Below are 20,804 nucleotides of genomic sequence, written 5' to 3' on the forward strand. Positions count from 1 at the left end.
ATGCATGCATACATACCCAACACACATTTACTGAAGTTTTGTATTGCTTTTTGCACTGACATTGTGACGCTCACATTTAATAAAAAAAAGAAATCTTAGTATGTCAGAGGTCTGGTTACTGGATACGCCAGGCTGCCAAACTAGAGCAGAACAGGCAGCATATTTACACAAAATAAATCAAAGGAATCCAGTTGGAGTTTGTCCTTTGATACATCTGGTGCAATTATGTTACAGTAGTTTTCTCTTAATTAAAGCAGCAAAACGTGACATGTTTTTTGTTTGTTTGTTTGTTTTTTAAATAAATTGGTAAATACTTACATTTTTTTTTTATTATTATTTTTCAACTCTTAATGCCATTTTTTATGGGTTTTAAAGCATCCTTTCATTTCTATAGCACGTTTAGCCCACCTCCCCAGCAGTGCAAGATAATTGTAACACTTTCCTGTTTGTGATCATTTATTGTCAATGTTCCCAGCAGTTTGAGCTGCAGACTGTAACAATAGACAATGTTACCTTAGTAATATAAGGATACATTGTAGCTGCTGAGTGACACTGACTGAAGGATTGATTGAAACTGAAAGCGGCCATTATGTTGGTCACACAATCAGGATTGTGACAGATTTATAACAGTAGCACCAAACGACTGCCAGCTTCGGTAATAAAGGAGTATTATACATTGTCACACGCTTTACATATACAGTACAAATAAGAAAACAAGGGGGAATGTAGTATTCCTGCTTTAATATTGCAACTGGGAGACATTAGTAAATAACAACCGTGGCATTGGCCGTGGTTCGGTCTGTGGTCATGTGTAAAATGAACCTTGGCCTGCCCCATGCAGATTAAGTAGCACTTCCTCCTATCCAGCAGGGAAGCCGTTAAGAGTGGGAGTATCTCACGCTCTTGCCTGCCTGTGTATTGTATAACGAGAACAGCCTGCAGTATCTGTCAGCCATGATATCCCCTGCTAGCAGGCGCTGCTTCCTCCCCCTGAGCAGGGGAAGGGGCCGCCTGCTCCTGCAGACATGGAACCAGGGGAGAGGGGTCGCAGGAGCAGCGGCAGCCACCGGAGCAGCAGAACGTGACAAGAGGATCAAGACGTTCGAGGACCTGCCGGGACCATCGCTGCTCACCAACATCTACTGGATTTTCCTGAGGGGTTACATCCTGCACTCGCATGAGTTACAAGTAAGTGTTAACCCCTTCTGTCCTGGATACAAAGAATTACACAACAGGGAAACGTACCCTGGGAGACACAAAGATCTCACCTTCCGGGGAGTTCAGACATTATAATGGGGAAAAAAAGCTGACTTGAAAGATTGAACCCTATTGGAATATATGAGAGCTGCGGTGCTGAGAGGCCTGGAAAGGGGTCACATTGTGATGGAATAGCCTCTACAGAGGTAGTAGAGCAGGGGTGGGCAACTCCAGTCCTCAAGGGCTACCAACCGGTCAGGTTTTCAGGATATCCCTGCTTCAGCACAGGTGGCTCAATCAGCGTCTCAGTCGAATACACCTGGCTTGCACAGTGTATTACCTTGTCAGGGTGCTGGGTCCGTGCAGCTGGGTGTTGAGGTAGAAAAGATGGGCGCCGGGAACTTTATAGTTACAAACAGGACAGGCTTTGTTTACAGAGTTTGAGGACGAACAACTTCCCCAGGTGGATTACTTAATTCCTGGAGAGGCACATGCTTGGAACAGTGGGGGTAGTTGTTTGGTCATAAAGGATAACTTAGTCATCATATAGCATACTCTTCTGGGTCCCTGCTTGGGCTGCCCCTTTATATCTTTAGTACAGAGAGGTCTTAGATCTCTATCTGGTTCTGACCATCTTTTTAGTAGCGCTTCAATGCTGGGATGCAAGAGGTGATCCCTTTCTATTGGGCTCAATATTATACTCCCCTGGAATGCTCCTAGCAGGAGGGTGCCCACGGCTACCTGGTACCCCTCTGCTGTGAGAGCAGAGGAACCCAGGAACGGCAGGAACAGAACTCCGCAGAAGGCTCAGCCAGGACGGGTCTTCTTGACTCAGCAGAATAATAAGAGACTGAGCAGGAGCAGATATGTAATCTGTGCTACTTCATTTCACATCAATCCTGTGTTGGGTGATATTCACAGGCTTTTTGTACTGCTTCCAGTTATTGATTACTTATTTGTACTTTTGTAAAGACCTGTGCATATATTTGTCAGCTGTGCACACTGCTGAAGCTGCAGGTTTGGTGAGGAAGGCCGTGATTATACCGGAAATCTCACGCAGCGCAGCGCAGCTTCAAAACAATAAAGTGCAATGAAAGCGCACATACCAATTGCGACGGTAGCGCCACGACGTGCTGCAAAGCTTCTGTCACATGAAGAGATTTGAAATGTTGTTTTTCACAGGCGACTGTCACAGCCAATCACAGTGCATCTTAAACAAAACACACACACTCATACTTCAGTATTAGGTGATACCTTTATCACCTAATGCTGAAGTACTCATTTATTTTGTACTATCGCAACAGGACTAACACGGCTATTTCTGTTTTACAGTGATACCATCCGGTATCTCTAGGTGCTGGAACAGTGCAGTAAGTGTGCTTTCCGGTCTACACAGAGTTAATCTTCCCCAGAGTAGCCAGTAACAGCTGCTGCCTAATTGAGAAGGCTGAACTCCTGATTGCTCACAGAGTTTTAATAGTCAGGAAGGGACTACAGAGAGCTGCCAGAGAGACAATGCTGAGTCACAGAGTGAGAGATTGCTGTTGCAGAGAAGGGGACAGAGAAGTGCTCCCCAGCTAAAGAAGGAAGGCTGGCACAGCCCTTGACAGTGGACCCACAGAGGAGAATTTCTCTGAGCTTACGTGGGGCCAAGTTCCCCTAGGAGGAAAGGACGCAAGACCGTGCTGAAGAGGATACGTCTGCTCCAAACAGATAAGGAAAACACTTTATTGTTGTCTACAGAGACTGTCTACATGGTTGCTTATGCCAGGGCATGTTTTGGGTGTGGGAACCAGCTTACCTGGCCATCCAAGTAGTGAGGGCGACAGCTACGGTGTAGTTAGCTTTCCATAAAGGGAATAGGTATTTTATTTTATGATTTGTTTGACTTAAAGGGCAGGTTGGTGTATGATTTAATCCCTTTAAATAAAACCCCATATAGAGAAATACAGTATTTCCGGCCTTAAATTGGGACTAAAAGATACTGCAATGTGGTGTGGGCATAAATATATATATATATATTTATATTTATGTATAACAGAATTCCTTGCCAGGCAGACCAGGAGATCCAAGACCTGGTCTGTCTGGTAAGGAATTCTGTTACCTATTGTAACAGGGGACTTATCCCTGTTCACAAATGTGCCTCTAATCAAGCAGTGTGGTGGTTAACTGCTGGTAGCAAATTAACTAACACCACCTGCCTGATTAGAGGTGGTAGAAAAAGCCTGCCTTTGAGACAGGAAGTAACTCCTTAGCTCTGACTGAGAGCTGAACTTGGGAGAGAGAGCAGAGATTGTCTTTGACTCTCACAACAGTCTTGAGCCCTGCCAGAAGAAACAGCAGAGCTGCTTACAAGACACAGGGAAAACTTCTGAACCTGAAGCTGACACACCCTGAGGGAAGGGAGCTGAACCAGAGAAGATTTTCCCCCCAAGGAACAGATAAGACTTTTATTCTTAAGAGACTGCTTATATCTGCTTATTTCATGCTATATGTTTTGGGGCTGCGAGACATGCTTGACTTAGGGAGTTGTGAATTAATTGCATGGTATTTTCACTAGAGATACTCCCAAGTGAATAGAAGCTTTGTTCCCCCCCTGTGTTTGGATGATTTCCTGATGAAAAGGAAAAGGCACAATAAAGCCTATTATAATTTCACCTTATAAAGTCTCCAATTGTGTACCTCTGTGAATGTCCGTCTACACCTATTCATTCCTATGGGACAAGAACCTACCTTCAATGCTTATGTGAGTGCCACTTGTTTCTGTACCTTCTCCTCAGCGTCCAGTCATCGTGGCTCTGCGACGTGAAATGGCATCGCGTTGACATGACCCTGCGGCGTCACAGTGTCATGGCAACGTGGCCCCACAGGGTGTCCCTTTGTCATAGCAGCGTGATGCCGCATGGCGTCGTGACATCCCGTTGTCATGACAATGCGATGCCATTTGACGTCACAGTGCCATGATGATAAGACCCTGCAGGACGAGATGCCGTCGGAGAAGGCAAGAGAGTTACCAGGGCCCCGCGCCCTCCCCCGGCAATCACTTTAATTGTTGTGGGGGAGAGCACGGACGTCTGTAACTGGTGGGGTTTGGTGTGACGGCAACGCCATCAAGCCGGCCCAGCCATCGAGCCGGCCCTGCCATCAAGCCGGTCCTGCCCTCAAGCCGGCCCTGCCATCAACCGGCCCTGCCATCGAGCCGGCCCTGCCATCAAGCCGGTCCTGCCCTCAAGCCGGACCTGCCATCAAACGGCCCTGCCATCGAGCCGGCCCTGCCATCAAGCCGGCCCTGCCATCAATCCGGCCCTGCCATCACGCCGGTCCTGCCCTCAAGCCGCCCCTGCCATCAACCGGCCCTGCCATCGAGCCGGCCCTGCCATCAATCCGGCCCTGCCATTAACCGGCCCTGCCATCAAGCCGGCCCTGCCATCAAGCCGGCCCTGCCATCAAGCCGGCCCTGCCATCAAGCCGGACCTACCATCAAGCCGTCCCTGCCATCAATCCGGCCCTGCCATCAATCCGGCCCTGCCATCAATCCGTCCCTGCCATCAATCCGTCCCTGCCATCAATCCGGCCCTGCCATTAATCCGGCTCTGCCATCAATCCGGCCCTGCCATTAATCCGGCTCTGCTATCAAGCCGGCCCTGCCATCAATCTGGCCCTGCCATCAAGCCGGCTCTGCCATCAAGCCGGCCCTGCCATCAATCCGGGCCTGCCATTAATCCGGCTCTGCCATCAATCCGGCCCTGCCATCAAGCCGGCCCTGCCATCAATCCGGCCCTGCCATTAACCGGCCCTGCCATCAAGCCGTCTCTGCCATCAAGCCGGCCCTGCCATCAAGCCGGACCTGCCATCAGTTATACCAGACGCTCCCCCCCTCTCCAGCAGCCCATTTGCCAAGTCATGAGTACTATTACCCATTGAGGAGTGTTCTGTTACTATACAGCGGAACTTCTGCCTTATTTTCTTATCTGTGAGTGACTCTTGAGCACCGGTTTCCTAGAGCACAATATGCTCTGATATCAATCCGTCCCTGCCATCAATCCAGCCCTGCCATCAATCCGGCCCTGCCATCAATCCGGCCCTGCCATCATTGCGGCCCTGCCATCAATCCGGCCCTGCCATCAATCCGGCCCTGCCATCAATCCGGCCCTGCCATCATTCCGGCCCTGCCATCACGCCGGCCCTGCCATCAAGCCGTCCCTGCCATCAATCCGGCCCTGCCATCAATCCGGCCCTGCCATCATTCCGGCCCTGCCATCACGCCGGCCCTGCCATCAATCCGTCCCTGCCATCATTCCGGCCCTGCCATCAATCCGGCCCTGCCATCACGCCGGCCCTGCCATCAATCCGGCCCTGCCATCAATCCGGCCCTGCCATCAATCCGGCCCTGCCATCAAGCCGTCCCTGCCATCAATCCGTCCCTGCCATCAATCCGGCCCTGCCATCAATCCGGCCCTGCCATCAATCCGGCCCTGCCATCAATCCGGCCCTGCCATCATTCCGGCCCTGCCATCAATCCGGCCCTGCCATCAATCCGGCCCTGCCATCAAGCCGTCCCTGCCATCAATCCATCCCTGCCATCAAGCCGTCCCTGCCATCAATCCGGCCCTGCCATCAATCCGGCCCTGCCATCAAGCCGGCCCTGCCATCAATCCGGCCCTGCCATCAATCCGGCCCTGCCATCAATCCGGCACTGCCATCAATCCGGCACTGCCATTAATCTGGCACTGCCATCAATCCGGCCCTGCCATCAATCCGTCCCTGGCATCAAGCCGGCCCTGCCATCAATCCGGCACTGCCATCAATCCATCCCTGCCATCAATCCGGCCCTGCCATCAATCCATCCCTGCCATCAATCCGGCCCTGCCATCAATCCGGCCCTGCCATCAATCCGGCACTGCCATCAATCCGGCCCTGCCATCAATCCGGCCCTGCCATCAATCCGGCCCTGCCATCAATCCGGCCCTGCCATCAATCCATCCCTGCCATCAATCCGGCCCTGCCATCAATCCGTCCCTGCCATCAATCCGGCCCTGCCATCAATCCGTCCCTGCCATCACGCCGGCCCTGCCATCAATCCGTCCCTGCCATCAATCCGGCCCTGCCATCAATCCATCCCTGCCATCAATCCGGCCCTGCCATCAATCCGTCCCTGCCATCAATCCGTCCCTGCCATCAATCCGTCCCTGCCATCAATCCGTCCCTGCCATCAATCCGGCCCTGCCATCAATCCGGCCCTGCCATCAATCCGTCCCTGCCATCAACCCGGCCCTGCCATCAATCCGGCCCTGCGATCACGCCGGCCCTGCCATCAATCCGGCACTGCCATCAATCCGGCCCTGCCATCAATCCGTCCCTGCCATCAATCCGGCCCTGCCATCAATCCGGCCCTGCCATCACGCTGGCCCTGCCATCAATCCGGCCCGGCCATCAATCCGTCCCTGCCATCAATCCGGCCCTGCCATCACGCCGGCCCTGCCATCAATCCGGCCCTGCCATCAATCCGGCCCTGCCATCAATCCGGCCCTGCCATCACGCCGTCCCTGCCATCATGCCGTCCCTGCGATATGACCATTCCAACTGGCTGTTGTTTGAATCTGCTTCTCTCACTGGGTATGTAATTTAGTACAAGATATTCTCATTGACAGGACCAATTAAACAGTGTTCTTCACAGCTAAAAAAAACTGGTAACAAGATATTTTTAGGTCCTTAGTGGTTTACGTTAGAAGCTATTTTAGAAACACTGTAACACTTAAATAATTGTATTTATATTTCAATGTCCCCTTGTCCGCACTTGCTATTTTACTGCTGGCAGAGCTGAGCTCGCCGCTGTTATTGTGCCCGTTATCTGTCTGTGCAGCTAGACGTCAAAAACTTCTTTCAAATAGTCTTTGGCAACAGATCCGGACTCCATTTTGCTGGCAAATCTGCTTTGGGGAAAAAAAGCACAAAATGCATGTATAGATCTGCCAAATCGGAAGTAGTATAATGCATTGTCGCCGGCGCTTATTGTGGACGCGACGGAGAGACAGCGCTACCAAAATTCTGGTAGTCAGTCGAATTTGATTTTTGGAGAGACAGTCTCCACATGTGACTGGCTATAAGCCAATCAGAGAGCTTCTGCGCCCTCTCTGCCTTCCCCCTTGCTGACGTCACTGGCCTTGCAGCCAGCGATGTCTCCAAAATATACAGTACAACTTTCGCAATGGCGACGGCAACGGGTGACTTCATCGGTTGTGTCGCCGGCTGTATAAGCGCAGCCTAAACCTCTCCGGCTAAAAGTGTTGAGGGAAATGTTGTTAACTTGTTTTTAAATGTTTCATTTAAAGCAGCAGTAAGAACAAATAAAAGTTGGATGTGCTTATCAGGAGATGCATGATACATGGGGAGGCATTCTAGTAGCCGTGAGTTCCATGCGGAAACAGCTCTGTCCAAACCGTGCAGGAAACAGCCCTGTCCAAACCGTGCGGAAAAGGGTTTACTTTTTTTGCAGCGTTTTCATTCCAGCTGTGCAAATCCGGTGGGAATGACCAAAAAGGTTCAAACGCGCATTTGTTGACAACTAGCTGAATTGGTAGGTCCGCTAAGTGCAAAAGACAAAACCGCTTGTAATAACTTGTATTTATTTCTCGCGTCCTTCAGAGTGAGTGGCGAGATTGGTCTTGCGAGTTTCATTCAGAGCCGGAAATATGGGTTTTGCCAAGAGAGAGCAAACCCATATCTCGGCAGAACCCCATATCTCGGCAGAACCCCATAAGTCAGACTGGGGATGGAGTTAGCACCATCTCAGGTCATTCCACTTCACAAGCAGCTACAATCTGAGTGTATGGGCTCTTAAACCGCGCGGTTTGTCATTTTTAATAGACGCGGTTTAAACAATGCGATTTGTAATACAGAATATGGATTTTTGGCTAGTTGTAATCTGCTACTTTTGACCATGTCAAACCGCGTGGTTTTACAAGGGCAAGCTCGCAGTTACTAGAAAATCCCCCCACAGTTTGAATCCCCACCGCGGAGAAATGACAAGGTCTTCGTGTTCTGCTGACTTTCTTTCACTTGTATCTTTCAGTTTATCTATAAGAAGAATTATGGCCCCATGTGGAAGTCTTCTCTGGGACAGTACACAAGTGTGAACATTGCTGATGTAGGAATTCTGGAGACTTTGCTGAGGCAGGAGGGGAAGTATCCCATGAGGAGTGATATGGAGCCCTGGAAGGAACATCGGCGCCAGAGGGACCTGTCTTATGGACCTTTTACAGAGTAAGTTCCCGGGGGCATTAATATTACCAAAGCAAACTTCAGAGAGGACAGGACCTGTAAATATATAAAGGGAAAGAATCCATGTGAACAAGCACTCTTCCTCCAATGAAATAAAATAAGAAATTGTTTAATGTGGAAAGGAAAACAAAAAAGTTCAAACCTATAAGATGCGAAAAAGCTACCACCCATTCTGTGCCAAATGTAAGTGGTACAGAAATACGGATGCCACGTGTAAATGACACCGATTAGTGTTCCTGTCTTCTATAGGATAGAGGCAGACACTGGTAACTACCACAGGTCAAAATATTTTGAACACTTAAATATGTTACCCTGAAAAGGGATATTTTAAGTCACTGTATATACTGTAGTGTATATACGTCACTGCATATACTGACGTGACAGTGATCTACATATCTAATTCTGATCCCTTACAGTGGTAAATCACCCAATTGGGCAGACAGCCTCATAGACCACTGGGTTGACCCACTAATTGGGGAGAGTGATCATGTAGGTAACCATTATGTACTAGATTAAACAATGCTACCCCTGTTCAGGCAGTAGCTTGATGTTTGCAGCTAAGCACAGAATATATGCATGAGAGTGAGTGCTGGCACATAAGGGCTGGAACTCAGCACTGCCTCACTGAATGTCACTTCCAGGTAGAGACCGTGGACCCCACCAATATGGTAATGTAGTACACACACACACACACATATAACTAGCTAGTGGGTGCCTCCTAGGGCCCACAACTTAGTTTAACTACCTCACAGCATGCAGGAGCGGTAGTAACACAGGGCTATTTTCGCCAAACAGGAACTCTGATGGATAGTAAAAGTACCACAGCCTAGCGCTGTGGTCGCATCTAGTGACGTCAGAGACTTAGCGTCATCTACACCCGACGTACGTTTCGTCCCACGTGGGGAATTCGTCTGGGGTATTCTTTCTCAGGACTGGACCTGGTCTGAGAGCCAACTGGGAGGTGCGCATCCCAGGGGAGGTGCGAGATTTTCTGGGGGGGGGGGGGCGGACCATGGTGGTTGCAGAGGTCCCGCACTATCCACAAAGGCATTTAAATTAAATGCCGGAGGACCGTGCGAGGCCTCTGTAACTAACTTACCTTGGCTTCTAGCGATGCGTCGTCATGGTAACGTGACATCACATGACCCCAAGGCGTTATTTGTCGCCGGAGCCGAGCAGGGTGGACGAAAGCAGGCAGGGGGGGGTGCAGGGGGAAAATATTGCGCACCCCTGCGTTACAGTATATGAGAGTAATAGGTCTCCATAGTGGAGATTTCTTGTGATACGGAGCCAAATATCTGGAACAGAATGGGTATAATTAAATGATGCGTAAACTGAGAAGGTGCCCTGCTCCACTCAGCTTGATTCAGATTACAATTGTAAAGGAGGGGTGCGATATAGGGTGTAGTGAAGCAGAAACAGGACCCTATTTACAGAAGTGCACTTAAAAGACAACCTCCTAACTATAAATACAAAAATAATACATCTTTATTTCATTCCAAACTCATCGTTAGAAATTGAGCTGAAAGCAAATACTCTGGTACTAGGATATCGATAAATCCCAGGTCTCTATAAAATAGTAGTCCTTGTATAAATATTCAGTATTATCTCTCAATTACATATTTATATATGTATAAGTATGAATTACTGTGTTATTTGTTGAGTTATTCAGTCTCTTCTTTCAATCTAAAAGTTTGAGCCACCAATAGTTTGCAATCGATGTGTCTCATCGCTCAATTCTCATACTTAATGTGCAGTGAAGTCTCCAAAAAATAAATGACAAAGGAGAGACGCTCCCAGTGAATAGAACGGCTTTTCTAAGCTATACAGCGTTGTTGTTATTTATCACTAGCTGACACAACGATGAGTTTTGAATGAAATAAAGATGTATTCTGTTTGTGTTTATAGTTAGGAGGTTGTCGTTTGAATGAGGCATACCCCGCTTTAAGTACACTCACTTTAAGTACACTCGCGAGTAAGTACATATCGCCCAATAGGCAAACGGCAGCTCACGCATGCGCCTGTCATCACGTCCTGAACAGCAATACCGGCTCCATACCTGTACCGAAGCTGTGCGCAAGCGGGGAGACTATAGAGCCTGTTACAAATGCGTTATTTACATCAGTTATGCACGTATATAACGATTGCAGTACAGTACATGCATCGATAAGTGGGAAAAGGTAGTGCTTCACTTTAAGTACATTTTCGCTTTACATACATGCTCCGGTCCCATTGCGTACGTTAATGCGGGGTATGCCTGTACTGCATAGGTTCTGTTTCCCTTGGGTATACACTAATTAAACGATAGCACTGTTTTGACGTTCTGCAGCTACTCTGTCAGTGTAATTGTGCTACATACACAACTGCTGATATTTGTAACAAACCATGCAGTCAAAATACAACTATAGTCCCAGCACTCACTGACTATATGAAAAAAAAAAAAACTGATGGAATGTCAAAAGCAAAAAAATGATTTAATATAAGCACAAGGTAACTCCCAATTGGAGTGAAGCTGGTATATATGGACCCTATTAATACAGTGGAAAGTGTAATATTACACAGGGTCAGGAAGTGGGGTAAACAAAACCATAAAAGTGGGGAGAGAGGGGGAAAACAAGTTCTGGGGGGGAGGGGGTTAAGTTTTACAAGGGGGGCAACGACCGTTTCGGGGAGAACCCCTTCCTCAGGCCCGTTCCCTTAGGCCTTTGCAGACCATAAGGTACTTCCCTTGACCCTATCCCTAACCACCGGACCGGCACACAGTAATCAAAAACACCAACCTATCACACTAATTCACGCCCAATTGGCAAAGTCCAGAGTACACAGGAGTTAAATAATGAAAATGGAGAGGGTTCAAACCGTCAGGTTTACTGCAACTAAGTCTCTCTTCTCCCACCACTCCTGCAGATGTGTGAGCAGTCAATCCTTTATCCTCTCCCAGGAGGATAATTTAGCTCTCTGTGATATTCAAATCAAATCAAATCAAATCAGCTTTATTGGCATGACGAAAGAACATTTCAGTATTAACCACTAGTAACCCAACTCCTCGCTGCCCCCGCTGGCAGAACATTGGAACACTTTTCATGTTTGCCAAATATTGATCAGGTCCTGTCAGTACTATTGATTGGTGCCTTTGTACTGTCAGTGCAGTGTGTAAACCATACAGTAAGTAACATGTGCGCCCCTGAATAATGTTACACGTCTCTCTCTCTCCCCCAGGGAGGGGCATCGCTGGCACAACCTGCGCTCGGTGCTGAACAAGAGGATGCTGAAGCCAGCAGAAGCCGTGCTCTACACGGGGGTCGTTAACGAAGTGGTAACGGACTTTCTGGTCAGGCTTCGGGAGATCCGAAAAGAAACACCATCTGGGGACATGGTGAATGACGTAGCAAACCACCTGTACAGATTCGCCTTTGAAGGTACTCCAAGTTCTGCAAGGCTTTGCAGGTCCCTCCAGCACTTATGGAGTTAAAATGCAATGTATATTTTATATACATTAGTTAAAGTACATTACACATGGGCTAAGCGCCAGTCCTCAAGCCCCCCCCCCCCCTCCCCTCCAACAGGGCAGGTTTTCAGGATACCCCTGCTTCAGCACAGGTGGCTCAATCAGAGGCCCATTGAGCCACCTGTGCTGAAGCTAGGATATCCTGAAATCCTGACCTGTTGAGGGGGCTTGAGGACTGGAATTGAGCCCCCTGCATTACATTATAAACATTTTAAATATATAGAAAGCATAATATATCAATTTGATTTTCTTTTGCATATCTTTACTGAGTGACACTACATTATAATAAAGCAACAGCCCCCCACAAACTGAACGATGAACAGCCCCCCACAAACTGAACGATGAACAGCCCCCCACAAACTGAACGATGATATCTTCAGCAACCTGGAGCCTCAGGTGTCTGAGATGCAAAGGCCACTGAATAGAAAGCAACGAAATCACGTCCCAAAGACAACACCACTTTCTATTGGCCAACTGAGTCACCCGGTTATGAAGATGTTTCCATTTTCTAGGATTTCTTTCAGTTTCGGGTTGCATTTGTGTATCCTTCTAAGGCTGCGTCCATGGTACCTCAGACCGCGCCGATCAGACTGACTTAAGGCAGTGTTCGCGTACATGCGGCGTGCGGGCGCATGCGTGTGGAGGCATGAGGGGGCCCGCGATACGCGAGAAATCAGTTAAAACTGATTTCTCGTGCGACAGGGCGGTCACGTGAGCGGTTCACCCAATGAGGGGGCCCAATGACAACGAACCAGCTCCGTGACATCACTAGGAACGCCCCCCACGGCTGGAGTACTATGGCCAGCGAAAGCACCCGCTTTCCCTCAGCCTCCGCGCGTCTCCGCACGGGCTGCGGCAACATGTCCGCAGCCTAAATGTTGACAGCCCCTATATATGTGTATAACTCACCTGGCTTGGGGTTTGTTATCCAAGTATGTTGACCATTACTGATCTAGATGGGCTTTCCAGGAGGTTGAGGCATAACCCCATAATATCCGCAATGCAATCATTTGTTTTTAACTTCCTAATTGTTTTTGGAAGTCATAACAGGGGGTTCTGCACTCGAGAAGGAGAGAATATTGCCACGTACAATGAGCACAGGACATCTGACCACCTGCATTGTCCCCCTCTTCCTTCTACATTAGGTATCTCGTACATTCTGTTTGAGACCCGGATCGGATGTTTGGAGAAGGAAATCCCGACGGAAACCCAGAAGTTTATTGATTCCATTGGTTCCATGCTGAGAAATTCTGTCTATGTCACCGTTCTTCCAAAATGGACCAAGGAGGTGTTTCCGTACTGGAAACGTTACATAGACAGCTGGGACAACATCTTTGCCTTTGGTGAGCATTGTCGCATGAAGAATATCCTTTCTTAAATAATTAGCGCTGGCAACGTTGTGTTTTTGAATTTGACTACCTTGTAGTCACAGATCCCCGATTGGAAATGAACAGGCCAGCTGGGCCATGTGGTTCTTACCGGGCATTAAATGTTTCTGCCTTAAGTGCCTGCTCTTCACTATTTAATTAGAACTATTTTATACTTTCCTGCAGGGGGGCTCAACTCCTGTCCTCAAGCCCCCTCCCCCCCCCCCATTCCCCCAACAGGGCAGTTTTTGAGGATCACCCTGCATCAACACAGGTGTCTCCATCAGTCCCTGCATCAGCATAGGTAGCTCAATTAGTCCCTGCTTCAGCAAAGGTGTCTCCATCAGTCGCTGCATCAGCACAGTAGCTCAGTCAGTCTATGCTACGGCTCAGGTGGCTCAATCAGTCCCTGCTTCAGCAAAGGTGGCTCAATCAGGGGCTCGGGGTTCGACTGTGCCTCTGATTGAGCCACCTGTGCTGAAGCAGGGATATCTTCAAAACCTGACCTGTTGGAGGGGTTGACGACTGGAGTTGAGCACCCCTGCCTTACTGTGCAGGTTTATTTCATAAGTAAAGATAAACTAAGAAAGTTGTCCCCTCTTTTGGGTCTTATTGCTTTAGGGAAGAAGCTGATTGACCAGAAAATGGAGAAGGTTCAGGCTCGATTGGAGCGGGGTGAGGAGGTGGAGGGGGAGTACCTCACATATCTGCTCTCCAGTGGCAAACTGACCAGTAAGGAGGTGTATGGCAGTGTGGCTGAGTTGCTACTAGCCGGAGTGGACACAGTACGTAGTATGATACCCTTACATTGTTAAAAGAACCAGTGTGTACAAGTGGGATGTTGAAGGGACCACAAAGGACAGGAATAGAAGATACCATCCTCAGTGACGCAGCATTACTACCATGCCTGGAGGAGAAGGGATTTGCATAGAGACAAGCCTGGAGATATTTATTCATTGGGTTTCTCCCTTCGATATCCTTGAAAACCAGAGGGACCAGCACTCCATTGTTATACTATAGAAACTGTAGACAGTACAACAGGGAAAGATAACAAATGATCATTTTATGCATGTGTGAGTGTTGCTCAGAACTGGAATTGTTCTGCAGAGAGGGACGGAGTGTCAGAACATATTATTATTATTATTATATGTCATTTTTATGTAGCACTAATATTGTATGAGCCTCCAGCAGCTATGGGTTTAACAAGAGCCCTTTCGTTGTGCTTACCTTGTAATTGCGCTGTGATAACGCACTCCCCTCTCCACAGACATCCAACACATTGTCCTGGTCCCTTTATCACCTGGCAAGAAACCCTGAGATTCAGGACTCCCTGTATCAGGAGGTGATCAGTGTGGCGCCCGGAGAGAGTATTCCCAGCGCTGAAGATATCTCCAGAATGCCGCTGCTGAAGGCGGTGATTAAGGAGACCTTGCGGTAGGTTCTCTGAGCAAACGTCACCGTTTAACAGCAGCATAAACAGACAACACATTTTATCTGGGATGATACTGCTGCCCAAAACAGCACAAAGTGTCCAAAATGTTATCTTTATGTTAAAAGTAATTAGGATTTTTGACTTTCATCAATTTTGTTATTTTTGTAAATGTATTACACAAGATACACGATCCCAGGTGTGTGAAGGAATAACGGCTTGTCAATGTGTTATTCATGGGGGAACCAGGATATCAATGTATGAGGTGCTCTTACAGAAAATCATATCACTGTGTGAGGAGCCCCCACAAGTGCAAAAGCTGCCAGCTCCCTAATGGCTGAGCCACTGATTGAGCCGCCTGTGCTGATGCAGGGATATCCTGAAAACCTGACCTGTTGGTGGCCCTTGAGGACTGGAGTTGGTCATCCCTTGCTCTAGTGGAAAGAATGGGGTATAGGTATATCCCTCCGAAGGGAGGAAGATAAAAGTGACACACCGACCACCAGATTCAGCCAGCTCGGTTACGGGTGTTACAGTAACGCCTCTTACTGACTTGACGGGAAGATAACTTGTGCGTTAACCTCTAACGGGGCTCTCTGAATAACCCATTGAGAGAGCTATTTATCGATGTCTCCTTACTGAAAAACTGGCACAAAAACAGCATCACATTTGTCAGAGAATACAGAAAAAATATGATTTATTTGCTTCAATAACTCTGGTGCTATTTTCTTGCATCAGATTGCTAGATAATTGATCGCCTAATTTGCTCAATTGTTAAGACGAGAAACTTGATATTTGACTAAGGAACCTGCGCACTGTGGAGATTTTGAGCCATGTTTACTAAGCAATGCTAAACCATATGGCACATTACGGCATGCACACTTTAATAGGCCTACAGGTGCCTTACTGCTTAGCACTACCTAGGACATTTGTGTCTTTAATTAGCTACTTTCAAGGGAAACAACATGGCATCCGAGTGTGCAACATTGCATGAAGAGGAATATGGCGGAGTATCACTAGTGAAAGGAAAGTGATATTTGCTCTGAAATAGGTTGTGTATGAGGTGTGGGCTACTAAAATGGAGGAGCTTCCCAGTGCAAATGAGTAGGATGTTAGTTTGTGTGAATTCACGCCCATTGCACCTTCCGGCTGTATCATTTTACGATGGTAATATTTATTGAAGATTTTGGTGTTGCCATATTATTAACATGCAATCAGGATTATGAAAGTACCTTTCGATTGGTATAAAGTTTTGATGGAATCCGTCCTGTTCCACTTTACTTCCCTTGTAGGATGTACCCCGTTGTGCCAACCAATTCCAGAGTCGCCGTTGACAAGCCGATAATCATTGGAGACTATTGCTTCCCGAAAGATGTAAGTGTGGCACTTTGAGGAGTTACGGCTGAGTTCGAGCCAGTGGTCAGAGCGTTGACAATGGTCAGCAAACATACAGAGCTCGAAGGGACTACCATTCAAAGCTAAAGGGCGGCAGAGAGGGAAAGGGAGGTTGATAGAAATATTTTACATCATGATAAGCCAAGGAAGGGACTAACACATAAAATACATACTGTAAAGCTGCAGGGTACTTCAACATAAAAATAATCCACAATTACACTTACATAGCGTAACAAAGGAGGGAGAGGGAGTACTGTGGGTAGTATTATACCTTTAATTGGACCACCAAGTAGTTTATATGTTACAAGATTTCCAACCTGTCCGGGTCCTTCATCGAAGAACCCTGACCCTGAGAGGCTGGAAAGCTTATAACATACGTGTTATTGGACCAACAAGTCATTATCATACCTCCTACTCCTTGTCACCGGAGACCAGGACTATTGCACCAGGGATCAATTCACCAGACAGAAACACAGAGGGGCTTATGCAGAGAGGATAGAGAAGGGAAATAGCGCCATCTTTTGGCGAAAATACGTACCAGAGAAGCTTGTCCTGCAGAGAACATGGAGAGATTCATAAAATTCGCCGCAGCAGGTTTCTTTACTTTAAAAATTGCCAAACACGTGGCGAGATTGGTAAATTCGCCATGTTAAAATAGGGTGGTATGCAGGTAGCATAGATGCACTGAAACTCGCCATTCTGCCCTATATTATAGCGAGTTCAAACTAGCCAGAAAAACTTGGCAATTTTGAATCTCATCAGAAAAATGAGGTAACGCAGCTTTCTGCATACGACCATAACTTGCTCCAATTCTGTGGCTATTTTCCTGCCGTTTTCACATTAAATAACGTTCCTCTCTGCATAAGCCCCAGAGTTTATAAAATGTATTTATTGGAAAAAGCAATATACACAACTGTACAGATACCCAACACACATACCCACTCCCCACCTTTTTTATACCTTATATGCCACAATATTGAAACATTAAATGCCAGGTGCTGTCAATATGCCCAGCCCCTGATTGGTGGGTTTAATAGCAACATAAAGAGAGTTACTTGGAAAGGTCAGACACCTTTGCAACATTCCCGCTGAACATAACATTAACCCCTGGTCCCTGACGTGCTGGAACCAGGCTTCATAATACATAGATACACATAATACGACTATTACTGACAGGTAAGGGTAATGGCAGGCTTGACCTTTATTAAAAGCAGTCCCGTTTACCCCTACCGCCACACTCCCTCCCCCTCCTTTGTTACTACATGGAAGAAAGGAGCGACACGGCCCCCCTTCTCTGCCCACGTTACACGGAGAAGCATTTTCTGACTACCGGATGAAGAGCGAGAGAGCCTGTTTACATCTGTGTCACAGAACATGTAACAGTTTTAGCTGCAGTGAAAGAGGAGGCTAGTCTGTAAGAGAGGAGTATCTCATTCTGTCCCGGGTGGCTTACACCTCTGAATCACGTTCCTCCTTGGCCTGAATGAACTGAATTTGATATATTACGCTATGTGTCACTGTTGGGGCACATGATAACGATTTATTTCATATTTGCAAATGAACTGAATGTTAAATAAATATATTTGTCATTTTTACCTATCTGACACTACATAGTTACATTTTTACATTGCTTAACCAAGGGCTCCCAAAGTTAATTATTGTAAGATTTCTCTAATCAACACTTAATTACCCAATTGACCTAAGTATCAGTAAGATAACTTGCTCATATACAGTGTGTGTTGCCCTGAAAACGTGGCCTTTCGTTTGCTCGAGGGCTTAACCGCTTAATTCCCAGAGGCATCTGCTTCACAATGAATTAAGTCAGATTGGCTTTTGAGAGCTGCGTTGTCCTGTTTTCCCATTTGCAGACGCTCTTTGCTCTGAGTCACTATGCCATATCCCGTGATGAGACCAATTTCCCCGAACCAAACAAGTTTAATCCCCAACGCTGGTTTCGGGACGGTCAGATGAAGCACCATCCCTTCAGCTCAATCCCCTTCGGATACGGGGTCCGAGCTTGCGTTGGGCGGCGGATCGCTGAGCTGGAAATGCACATGGCGTTATCGCGGGTGAGTTTTATGATGGTTCTAAGGGCTGAGACTGACCAGTCAAAATGTCCCTTTGAGGACCAATCACACAATCTTTTCACCAGAGGTGTCTGAACCACAGAACATTCACAAGTGGACTACACTGTTTCCTCGCACAGAAATAATGTTTTCCAGCATTGGTGATTAGGGTGAATTAGAATACAGAAGGTTACATGTTTTCAAATGTATACATTCGTTGTGTTCTCCCCAAAAGTATTCTTGGAACACTTTTTGGAGGTTTAGTCCCAAATGAACTCATTGCAGTGATAGATTTAAAGCTGCAGTTCAAGCTGCCGTTTAAATAAATAAATACATTTGCCATTCAATATGTGCATCAATACAATCTGCACACTGACAAGTGATTAGCTAAGCTGCAGATCGATCTGTTTTCCTGTAATCGTCGCGTGCTCAGGGTTATTTAATTCAGTTCTTGCACAGCATTGTGGGCAATGTAGTGCAGCAATATTATGTGACAGAGCAGTTACTAGATACAATTGGTTCACTGCTAGAAAGAGGGCGGGGCTCCAGAGCCTGTCAGAAAGGGATTGGGGCTGTCACTTTGGAAATGCTTCCTACATTAGAAACATTAAAAATGTCTTTAAAACATTTTTAATTTTTTTTAAAATGCTACAAGTATTTTCTCATAGTACAGAACTGATTTATTTAAAAAAAATACACGTAGGATATTGCCTGAACGGCTGCTTTAAAAGGTAAAATACAGGTGCCTAATGCCAATTAATTAACTTAATCAAGTATGTGTTCAAATAATTATGTAAAGTTGCCCTTGAAATATCAGCAAACATTGTACAGTACATGGTTTTAGTTGCGTTATATTTTTCTTTGTGTGTTACTGCATGTTAAGTACCTGTCACCTTTCTTAGTTATCTGACAAAGGAGCAGTATGTCTCATTATGGTTTTGTTCTGACTGGGCTGGATCACATAACAAGCAGTATCCTCCCTCTCAGAGTTCCTACCGTCAATGTGAACTTTGAAACTTTACAGTAAGATTGTAAATACTCAGACTGGGCTCACCCCCATCGCAGGCTGTAACATTACCTCCGTACAAATATAATAGGGAGGGTAAGATAAACCTGAATTAACATTAAAAGATAACTGAGTCTGAAGTATATTTTCTTAGTAACTTAGCTCTACACCTCGTGACTCTACAATATGCTTTGTGACGAAATGACAAGGCTGCTGGCTCCTGCCTCTTACTGATTCGCACGTGCATCGCTTGTGACATTCATGGAAGGCAGAGATCTCGTAATCATTGTCACTGGGGGTATTCAATACCACGTATGTTACATTGTGTGCAGGTATTACTGCACACTGCATTTTGGCTAGTGACACCGAGCTGTAGTGCAGAAAATACAAAGTCTGCACTAGGACACAACCACACCGGTTATATGGATTTACTTTTCCTTCCCTCTACCTTCGTCCTCAGATAATCCAGAAGTTTGAGCTCAGACCCGACCCTCTGGCGGGAGAGATTAAAGCCATTGCCAGGATCGTCCTGACCCCTCAGAAACCCATCAACCTGCAGTTCCTGGAGAGAACAGCTGCAACTCGCCAATCGGCTTGACCATCCTCTTACTGCGCTGCTATAGAACAGACCTGGAACCAAGGGGTTAACAGTGGCACTTAACGCTTTCACAGCCACAGACTTTAACTCGTTTGGTGCTGAAGAGACCGTCCGTGAGGAAAACGCACAATAAAACAAAGCAATTTAAATGTAAATAACAAGTAATTTAAAAATTAGAAGTAATAAAATAAATGTATAATGTCTCTATGAGGGACCAGCCCCCTATGTAATAGGCCCCATCAAATCTGACAGATGTTTGGAAACGCTAAGTTATGGGTTTCCCCTTTCACTGCATAAACCCCCCTGTAGTGAAGGGCTAAATCCCTAACCCCCACTTAGATTGTGAGCTCTTCAGGGCAGAGATTTCCTCTTCTTTTGTCTGATTTTGTTTATCATATTGTATTATAACTTCCTGCTCTACCTCTTTTGTAAAGCGCCGAGTATACCGTGGGCGCTATATAAATAACGATATATATATACGTCCCAACTCATCACAAATGGAGGCATTTTATTAGATATTGAATTCACAGATTTAAAGTGACTTCCGGGGTGTGTGTGTATATAACAGACTAAGGAAATGGGATGCGGTAAATAAATGTGTTCATTTTAACAACGTTGGCCTTTATTCCAGTAATAATATGATCTGCTGTGTGTATAAAGGCCAGTCCTGAGGAGAGGGAATGTTCACATGGTCTTCTACAGAAATAAAGAGCCTGAGTTCAGTTGTAGCCAACGGTAGCGACTCCCACGGGTGAAATAGCACAGTAACCCATCCCCTTCTCCCACTGGTGGGTTATGTATGTCCCACTGGAACGTGCCACTGGGAGTAATAACGCAGACTGCGAGTACCCCTAAAGCCCCACCCTCTCCCAACACTGCCCACAATTTTCAACTTGTCCCCGTATCTGGAGAGATCACACAAGCGCTCTTAAAATTAAAACTAAGCAGCCAATGCGG

General features: G+C 46.7%; 1 protein-coding gene across 1 annotated transcript; it reads left to right on the plus strand.

Moving 5' to 3' along the window:
- Positions 1–865: 865 nt before the first annotated feature.
- Positions 866–20,460, plus strand: LOC142499789 (sterol 26-hydroxylase, mitochondrial-like). Its single transcript, XM_075609648.1, has 9 exons — positions 866–1,188; positions 8,270–8,460; positions 11,698–11,897; positions 13,132–13,329; positions 13,975–14,138; positions 14,621–14,787; positions 16,075–16,156; positions 18,046–18,246; positions 19,710–20,460. Exons 1-9 carry the CDS (start codon positions 955–957, stop codon positions 19,845–19,847), a joined length of 1,575 nt encoding a protein of 524 aa, XP_075465763.1. The 5' UTR covers positions 866–954; the 3' UTR covers positions 19,848–20,460.
- The last annotated feature ends 344 nt before the right edge of the window (positions 20,461–20,804 follow it).

Source organism: Ascaphus truei, chromosome 7, assembly GCF_040206685.1.
Source record: "Ascaphus truei isolate aAscTru1 chromosome 7, aAscTru1.hap1, whole genome shotgun sequence".
NCBI classification, from domain to species: domain Eukaryota; kingdom Metazoa; phylum Chordata; class Amphibia; order Anura; family Ascaphidae; genus Ascaphus; species Ascaphus truei.